A 10,279-nucleotide genomic window follows, 5' to 3' on the forward strand; every position below is an offset into this window, starting at 1 on the left:
GACCTGGCACATTCTCATTTGCAGCTGCTGTTCCACCTTGATAGACTGACACTTAATAGTTCTAAGAGTAGGCTTTAGACAAACAGTAAAAAAATTAACATATTTTTTGTCGAGTCCAGTTTGCTTCTTCCAGAAACCAGCTCCTCCATTCCTGCTGTTGCAGTCAATAGTGCTTTAGATAGGTAAAATACAAGGGGAGTCAGTTTATGGCATTTAAAGCTGAACACACAGAGCAATGACACTGCAAAAACAGAGTGTGTTAATACATAGGTAATGTAGACATTCTTAAAAAATACATACATTACCACACTGATTTGTTTTCTCCCCCATTAAGCATATAGTGCAAAAGAAAGCAAATCAAAATTGCTAAAGCCTCAGGATACAAAGACAGCATGTTGTTTTGTAAGTAGAAGCAGAGAGCCAGAAGAGCACTTACTAAATGGATGCCTGAAAACACTTTTCCTTTTTAGAAAAATTAAAGGTAAGTACTTCACTGGAAATATTATCATGCCTATAATTCCCTCATAGTGTTAGAACATTGAAATGAGAAAGAAAAATAGATAGTACTTGCATCCCACCCTAAGCCACCTGACCATGATTTCTCTCCTCAATATCCCCCTGCACCCTGCATTAACCCATTTGCTGTCAGCTAATTCACAGATCACAGTGCAAAGTTTTCACCAGCAATAATCTCCTTTTGTCAGCAGCTGGCAAGTTATCTACTTTCTCCAAACTCCTTAATTATAAAAATCACTGATTATCGATGGATGTATTATTAGATAAAAAACTGAAAAGCAGCCCTGTTTCTCTGGTGGGCTACACAAAGAACAGTCCCTTCCAGTCTAACTTTACTCCATCCCAAATTAAAAACGTTTATGTGAAAAAAACCAAAATTTAAAAAGTATTCCCCAAAGTAGGTACAACAAAAGTCTAAAAGCCAGAAACTGCTTAGCACAGCCATGGGGTGCAGAACAGCAGCTTGGCTATTAGAACTCCATGAAAGAGTTATTTAGGGCAGCTTTAGGGCTACTTTATATCAGCTGGCCTGATATGTCTCTGTGGCCTTCAGGAAATAATAAAATCATTTCCTCAAAATAAAACCAAGAACACTAACAATTCAAGGAAAGTGTCCTACACTACCACCTCCAGCACTGAGCATCCATCAGCCACCTGCACCAGCCTGAAGGTTACTCTGCCCTCTGGGAAGGCAAGAGTACCACTTGCAAAAGGATGTACCTGGGTTTGCCTAAACACACACCACCATTTACCACCTTGGTCCATACTGCTTTCTGTCCTTAGTCTCATGACACACTTGCATTTAATAGCCTTTAAAAAGTTTATCCCAAGGTCATTGCAAAAGAAAGAGTGCAATCCTGTTTATACAGGACAACTGCACCCTCATAGGCATCTCTGCCACAAATGACATATCCAAGAACAAAATGCTTGCAGCTACATCAGTAGCCAGTAATGCACTTCTATGAAAGGAACCAAAACAAATTCTGCTGTTCTACCTAAACTCCACTCAAACCCAACTTTCAAAAGCTATGAAGCAATGGAAAAAAGTCTTCTGGGTAATTTTTTTAGTGTGGTTTTTAACATATTTTTATTAGTAATGTTTCTAGTCTGTAAATATAATTAAATCATAAAAATTTATATTCCCATTCAAAATTAAATGTAGAATAAGTAAAATGAAACTGGATGAACAATATTAATATGCTCTAAAAGTAGTCATTTTATATCAAGTTTAATCTGGTCACACTTCTGTGTCTTTTTAAAAGACTTTCTGGAAAACTCACATCTACCAAGCATGGATGCTCATAGGAATAGTGTCCAAACTGTCCAGAAAAACTGAATTTTTGGTTTGAACTTGCAAACATCTGCACTGGAAGTGCTTGCACAATGATCTAAGCAGAATGAAATTCTCTTATGCAATCTACACAACAGACTACATTCAAGAGTACAATTCAAATCTTTGAATACTGCACAAGTGCAAAGAATCCATAAGTGAGGTAAAGACAGTTGGGGAAAGGAGATAAAAATAGCTGTTTGCCAGAAAATCTGAAACAAATAAGGATTTAAAGGAAATCACTCTGCATTTACAGACACTGCAGATGAAGATGGTTCAAGTTCATTAAGAACACTATTTACAACAAATTATTCATGTTATTCTACAGATCATTATGGCTGTTTTGTAGAAAAACATAATGTTTATGCATGAACTGGAAATGGAACAATCTCCTCATATTCCATAAGCAGAGTGAACAGCATTATTGACTAGGATTGCTAAACATCTTGGGCTTGTTTAAAAAAAAAACAGAAAATTTCTTTGGGATATTTCTTAATAGGATCATCCACAACAAACAAAAAAAAAAAAAAATCCACCCTCATCCATTTATCCCAGACTTGATGATCCTTCTACTGAATTCAGCTCAACTTCAAATATGACTGACTTCACAAGGGCAAATTACAGTATCTTAGCATTAGAAGAGGACCACTACTTGAGCATTCATCTATGTCTCTAGCTTTACTGCACCTCCATGGAAATCTACATCCAGGCTTCCACCTTGTCTTATTGAGACTGCTCTCGTATGTGCATAGTACAGACCTCATGCAATGTCTTTTACTTCAGAAGGTATTACTTCCAAACTTCTCATCTCCTTTCCATTTTTTCAGCAAGCTGGAATTTTTCCACCACATGCATTTGTTCTATATTAAGCACCTGCTAATTTTTAGGTGTGTATCGCATTTATTATTGCCCTTGCAATTATGGTTTAACTCTCTAAAGCACACAATATTAAAGACTTCCCAAAATGTACGTATGGAGTAAACTTATGGTATACTGAAAAACATTGCAATGCTGGAGAGTCCAAAGCATTCACTGGCTGCTCCACTCAGTTTACAAAAGGAATTGAAAGAACGTACCTAAGACACTACTCTTGGTTCTTCTCAGAATCACAGATTTTCTAGAGATCAAAAGAATTCCTCTCAGGAGATAAATTTTAACAAGAATATTTTTTCCTTTCTTCAACCGCTCTCCTCACCCTAATGCAGTCCTCCTTGCTGTGGCAGAACAAAATGATATTAGAACAATAACAAAAAGTAGAAAAGTGCTTGAACGGTGCAAGAACCCTATTTGTGAAACCAGTGCTTCCACAGTTCCTGGTGGCATCTGGAACGTAAGTATGTAGTCATAGAGTTGTACTCATTTGACAGTATCAGAATTTTAACAACTCTTGGGTGAGAAAGATTACTGTGCTTTACAAAGAAAAACAATAATCCAGAGCCTGCTGCCATTTCCACAAGTTCATAATAATTGTGCTGCTGATAATGAAGTAAAAGACTAACGGCATGCCCCTACAAAGTTTTCAGAAGGACAGAAGTCAAAATTCATTTTCACTGAATTTAGCAAACAGGAATTTGCTAATTCAAACAATAAACAAAACAAAACAACTAAAAAGAGTGGAACTCATAAACAGGATAGCTGAACTTTCTAGTTCAGACAAGTAGCAGGGTAATACTAGTTTATTTCAGTCAGTAAAGCAGGCAAAGCAGTACTTTTGAAAAGTGAAAGGTATATAAAGTTAAGAAAGACCAAATCTCTGAAAATTCGTAACCATTACCTGATAATCCATTACATGTGAGTCACTATGACATAACCTTCCTTGGGAAAATTTAATTATTAAGACCTCTACTACCTCCAGTACTGCTTGCAGTATTTATTTCTGTGCTTACAAATTCAACATTTAAGTCTTCACAGACTATAATGAGGAAGAGTATGGGTTCATACTGCTTTGAAAGAAACTTTCATGAGGAAAGCAAAGTATATGTATAAAAATATTATTAGGATATATACTGGTTTGTTGTTTGCTTGTTTGTTTAAAAAGGCCACAAGGAAAACTGCAATGATTTACACCTCTTACAATGATATATCCATCTAGACAGCTAAATGGAAGAAAGCTGTACTCCTTAGATTATCTCTAGATCCAATACGCTGCGTTAGAAAAAAAATTGTGGCAGTATGAATGAAGAGGACGTACTTTGTTTAGCCTACTTACCTAAGAAAACCAGGCTTCTGAGACCACATTGACTACCCAACATTCCTTGAACAGAGCTGAAGTTTTCAACCAAATTTGACAGAGACAAATAAAAAAATTAACAAATTTCAATTTCTGCCAGTGTCATGGAAACAGATGTGTAAGGCTGTAAGGAAATGACCTGTTTAAGCTCTCACTGAATAAAAAGCTATTAAATTCTCTAAGACCCAAATTTAATTATTTCTGTTCTTACATAACCCAACAGCACAGTGCTGAACACCTCGCTCATGGCTCATATATAATGAGCATGTTATACACCAAAATAGCTGTAAGCTATATGGGATGCAATGCAGGAAAGGGAACCCCTACACTTTTTGTGAAGGTCAAAGTGCTGTGAGTTTCAAACACAACTCTCTGTACCAGGCTTAAAACAGATAAAAGGAACATAAGAAAATGAATAAGCAACATTAAACTTCCCATGAAGTTTATCTCAATGTGAATAGAGTAACTCCCACTTAGAACTGATGCCTTATTGCTTGTAGACAAATCAGCATTTTAAAAATTTCCACTAGGCACTAAATTGGTGCTACAGCAAACAATGATACCAAAGCCTATACAGTGACTGTCAAATGAAAACACAAGAAAACCTTCCAAAATGCTAAAGACCTTCACAAGAAATACTTCAATTCCTCATCTTTGCACCCATTAATAAATATTCACTACAGTCAGTTTGAATTAGTGTTAAGAGTTTCAAAGGTGAAACAGGTGTTAATGAGGCCAAAAGAAATACAAGAACAGAGGTAACTGTGGAATTAAAAAAAAAAAAAATAGACCAAGGAATACCCAGGAAGCTGTTTTCATGTAAAATTAGTGGCAAATGAAGAAAACCTGTACCTAAAGCTATAACACTGGTTCATGATCAGGTGTGCCTGGGGCTTCTCAAGGCACACTGTTTCCATGTGTGTTACTGTAACAGGACACACATCCTTTGCTCACTACTGTTAATTACAATGAAAGCCTCCTATAATTAACGATGTAAAAGAATGTACCAATGGAACTGAGATAAAACAACCTTTCCCCACACATCCATATATATACATAGCAGTGATTTTTTTACTCTGGCAATTCTGCAAAATTATTTTTTTAGTACAACAATCAAGATTCTGATGCCTCTCATAGTCTTGCAAGATCATTTACATAGAGATTCCATGAGCTATTCCGGCAGATGACGTCAGGAAGAGGTGCTCTAAATTCAACCTATTACAAAAGCAAACCATGTTGCTACAGTACTCAAATGGGATGTTAAATTCATATGTTGCATTATTAAAAAGAATTTTTGTCCCTCTCTCATTCCCACTAGGGGCAAAGACCTAAGCCCAACCATTTTTCAGCACTGTCCCCCTCCCCAGTTCTGTGCCTGAGAGGCCCTAATCCTCTCTTTGTGGCATCAGCCACCCTCGGCAAGCGTGATGCACCAGCCCAGAAGGCTGCTCAGGACAAGTTTTGCATATCTGATCAATCAACACTTTCAGTTGCTACCCACCAATCTGAACAGAAGGCTTTTCCCTGTCAGTTTTGCCCACCCACAGCCAGATATCACCAGGTCCCACTTCACCCCAGATATCACAACCAGACCTCTCTGCAGGGACCAGTAGGTTGCTGGCTGCTGGTAAATACATTTTTTCAGCTTTTAATGTGGCAATCAGCATGAACTTCACAGAGAGAAAGCCAAAGGAAGTTTTACCTACCATTAAGTTCTCCCTCCATGGAATCCTAAGTCTGCTCTGAACTATGAATGAACCCTCACTCCTCCTCAAAACCCCTTCTTCTGATGCCAGTTATTGGAACAGTCAGCAAGCAGGTAAGAGTGATTAATACGTTTGTATAATGCCCATGTATCTGGGAGCAAAGCTTGACCTGCCTATCTAAAATAACTTTATGGAGTCAATAATTTTTTATTCCAAATAAAAGTGATGGATATGAAGATCACTGCAAAATGGACAGGACTTTGCAACAAAACTTACACTTCTTTCTATTAATCATTTCATTTTGTCAGATTTTTCTTCTCACTCTTCCTCATCCCCTTGGAAAAAAAAATTCCAAAACATTACCTCCTAATCTTCCAAGCTTCAAAGTCAAGCTCTAAATGAATTATTACAATCACAACTTCCTTCATCTGTAAGCCACTGCAACCCAAATGCCAAGATACCCAACGTACTATGGTGAATCAGGCCCTCTTACTGCACTGCTCGTCCTCTCCCTGAAATGCTGCAGGTTGCCAGCTTACCCACCAAAACAAGCAGGATGAGGATGAGCTACATGGCACACACTGGTTATGCCATTCTGCATGCTCCCAAATGTGATTAGCACAGAAAATGCGAGAAGACCAGAAGGGATCTTTCCATATTTAGCCATCTATGTTTAATACTGAGTTAGATTTCACCTCAGTGCGTTATTCCATTAATCAAGGGCGGGTATAAAAGGAGAGACACAGACTGACATCAGCTACTTTCAAGATCTCTCTTCCTCCTTCCCCCACCTCCAGCTTCTATGACACCATGTATTGTGCATTTCATGTGCATTCATGTGTGCAAACAGCAGAGACTTATCTATAAAGATCAGTTATATGGTAAAACTGCAAAAGGAAACTTTCACCCTTGTCCAGCTGGTTGAATAACTGCAGAGGCCAACAGCAGCAAGCCTCTAAATACATCCTGTTCTTCTCTCTCCACCCCCACGTCGCTAATCACTTAGGAGGAAGATAGGAAGATTAGCAGAGAGGAAAAAAACATAACCAAAGCTGCAGATAACCCTTTAGGACCACAACGTCAGGCTATAAGAACACGGAGCAAAAGGTTAATGCAGCTGTATTTTCAGGAATCTCAGGCACAATTGCATTTAAAGGGGAGGGAGGGGTGCTGAGAAGGTGAGAGAGAGAGAAAAAAGGAAATGGTGATGAAGACAAAAATGAATTTGTCATCTATAGCTGGCTCTTTGATCACCTGGAGTATTCAGGAAAGGATTATCAGCAGAAATAGGGCAGTTTTATTAACATTATACCGTAATTTTTCTTGTAGGATATTTTCATTACCATCATCGGAACAGATTTTACTAAGAACACAGCTGCAGGAGACCCACTGAGCTATGCAAAGGATAAAGGTGGTAACCAAAACAGTGACAGAGAACTACACAGAGCAGCTGATATACTGAAGAGATTTGAAAAAAAAAAAAAAGAAATATAAATAAAAGTCACTTCCACTAGAAGACAATGTCATCTTCATCCATGTCTCTGAACGGTTGCTATGGGGTTGTGAAGAGGAGGGGAAGGATGGGGGGGAGGTTATAATCAATCATCTCAGAAGAGCATTGCTTCTTACAGAGAAAGATCTGGATTTTGACTGTGTCCCTAAGAAAATTGCGGACTGCAGAGCTGCTGCCACGCAGGGCAGTGAGGAAGCAGGCAGAGCAGAGGCAGCAGCTGGGGATGGAAACGCCTATTAAATCCTTTAGACAACAGATGGGCAAAGCTCGGCTGGGTTATAAAAAAAAAATACACCACAATGCATCATGTTTTATTGTCCCACCATAATGAACAACACTTAACACCCACATGCCCAAAGAAGCCCCCCTATGGCTGATCTTACCCCTTCTCTAAATTATAACCTCAAGTCTCAATCCACTTTTGGGGGGATCCCAACCCAATGAATTTGCCAGATGCCATTGCTTATTGCACCTGTTACTAAAAATAAAATATTTTAAGAAGGAAGACGTTTGGGCTTCTTTTTAAGGGTTTTTCTTCCAATTAATACTCCCCTGCCCTTGAAGTGAATATGCTATCCAAGCAAGCAACAGTAAGTCCAGATCTTGAACGCATTTAGGGGATCTAATTATGTCATGTAGGGCAGAAGCACCTGCTCTCTGCTAATTCCCTCCACTCGCTTTCCTCTTTTTAATATTTCTTACCATTGTTCCATTCAGGAAAATCTGCTGGGGGCAAGTTTCATAAACAAGCCTTAAGAAAAATAATTAAATAACCTCCCTTCCCCCCTTCCCAACCCCTCCTACAAAAACACAGCATAACCAGAATGAATTCTGCTACCGATCCTCTATTTTTCTTTTATTTCAGACCCTACCCACAAAAACCACCAGCCCATCCATCCATATTTGCTAAATACCCACAGCAGTCAGTGCCAGAGACATACTGTACATATTTCCACCACCCCCCCCCAACTGCACCTTAAGGACTACACCCTTTTCAATCATGATGTCATGAAATACTGCTGGTGACTCCCCCACTACCACCACCACCACCTCCTCGGTACTACAGGCTGTGAACCTTTAATTTCAATATAATTTGATTAAAAAGAAAAATGCTTCTAAGTAGGGCAGTGAAGAAACGGATGTGAAAATCCACTAGCAGCAGATCATCTATTTTTTCCTCTGCATGCACTCTGGCTGTCATCAGAACAACACCCATTAGCAGGAGTAACGAACATAAAGCATCCTGGGCTTTTTTTTTCTTTTTCTTTCTTTTATAAAAAAGGGATAAAAGAAAAAAAAATGAAGAAAAGAAGGAATTACAATGAAAACTAAAAACAAATAAAGGCCAAAATCCCCTATGAATATTATCTTCACTGAAACAGCAAACGGGAAAAGCTGAACCCTCGAACACCCCATCCCCAACACCTCGCCGGCTGCTACAGCACCTTCCCTCTAGCACCAGTGCTGCTGCAAAAGAACCAACCTGTCTGTCCTTTTCCTAGGGTTTTCTCCAAACGATAGGGTCCAACATATTGTGCATGTTGAGCTCCGCTGCCTTCTTTCCCTGTTGATGTCATTTCTACCTGGATCTGTAATTCTGCAATGTGTATGTGCTGATGAGCTGGAATTTCTCTCTCTGCAGCTCTTTAAATTCCCACTTTGCAGCTGTGCAAGCAAAGCACTCTTTTTTCTTTGCTTTAGTCCCCTTGGTTGCAGATTTTCGTCTTCCTCCTCTTTCTTTCCTCTCTCTCTCTCACGTGCTTGTTTTCTCGCTGGGTCTGCTCGGGACGCTGAAAGACGAAGGAGTTGTTTCAGTGTTCAAGGAGGGGGATCTACGATCCAAGCCCGAGGAGCATGATGCTGGTGATCCGAGCTCCGCACGCCTTGTTCTCTCTAGGAGCTGTTCAAGGGAGAGCCAGAGCCGGAGCAGCGGAAGAGCCGGGGCCGCAGCTGTGAATGGCACTGAGAGCAGCCAATCCCCTCGCCTCCCACCTTCTTCTCCCCTCCTCCTTCACTACCTTTTCTTTTCCATCAGCAGCAGTTGCTGCCTCTGCCTGCTACAGAGCATCATGACCAATGGCAGCAGCAGCAAACACCTAAGTTCATCAGCCTATTGATAAGGCACAATTAAATATAATTTAATGTGTATATTAATTTAAGAGCCAAACATACACTTCTTTTTTTTTTTCTTTTAACCTCTGAATTCTACTCCACTATGCAGCTGCAGATTATTAAAGAAAAGGCAAGATTGTGGTAGGAAATAGGAAAGGGGGAAAAAGCTACTTCTGAAAATGAACCTGGGAAATATTTTGATTCTATTTGATTCTGGCGGACCTCTGTCTCCTGGGGGTTTTACCCTTTAAAGAAAACCTTGGAGAAAGAGGGGGGTTGTGGGGAGAAGAGAAAAAAACCAGGCACAATTCTGTAAGCACTGAACTCAGTGACAGACCTGCTTTTGAATTAGATGGGAACAAAAAACTTCATGTCCTTAGATGAACAGATCAAAACCTGAATGGCCACTCTCTTAATTAAAATTGCAACTGAAAATCCAGGGATTAGATGGTAATAGGAGCAGATTGCCTGATCCACAGGCGCTGTACTAGCAGTGTAAGAAAACTTTCACTGTTTTTGTCCAAGTATGGCTGTGTTTAACCTTCAGACATTAGGGAGCTGTACAAAAGAAGGCATTTTGCAGATACTTCAAGTTCAGCAGAAGCCTATGTTCTTTCTGGATTCAGGACTATACAACAGTTTCAGCCAGTCTCCAGGGATATCAAGCTGAAGCTGTTCCCACACACAGGTTCCATTTTTACCTTCTCTTCCCTGCTTCAGACAGAAAACTGGTCAAGATATTGCTATTCAAATTCCAGCTGAGACACAGAGCAAGAATTCTTGAGTCAGGGAAAGTAGCCTTGACAAGCCTGTAAAGAGAGGGCAAAACTTTTACAAGCATTATCATTATCTCATTGAAAGAAGAAGAGTTG

General features: G+C 39.4%; 1 protein-coding gene across 13 annotated transcripts in view; it reads right to left on the reverse strand.

Annotated features, from left to right (window-relative positions):
• BRSK2 (BR serine/threonine kinase 2) overlaps positions 1 to 9,214 on the reverse strand; it is a 304,503-nt gene extending 295,289 nt beyond the window's left edge. For 8 of the 13 annotated variants that reach the window (XM_036383424.2, XM_036383421.2, XM_036383423.2 and 5 more), the window contains exon 1: positions 8,779 to 9,213. In XM_036383424.2, coding sequence (XP_036239317.1) covers positions 8,779 to 8,872 — 94 coding nt within the window. In that variant the 5' untranslated portion in view covers positions 8,873 to 9,213. Of the gene's footprint in view, positions 1 to 8,778 lie in introns of all 13 variants that reach the window. The other 5 variants (XM_036383420.1, XM_054515038.1, XM_054515039.1 and 2 more) reach the window with 2 other exon arrangements.
• Positions 9,215 to 10,279: the final 1,065 nt, after the last annotated feature.

The sequence above is a fragment of the Molothrus ater genome, chromosome 6 (genome assembly GCF_012460135.2).
Source record: "Molothrus ater isolate BHLD 08-10-18 breed brown headed cowbird chromosome 6, BPBGC_Mater_1.1, whole genome shotgun sequence".
Classification (NCBI taxonomy): Eukaryota; Metazoa; Chordata; class Aves; order Passeriformes; family Icteridae; genus Molothrus; species Molothrus ater.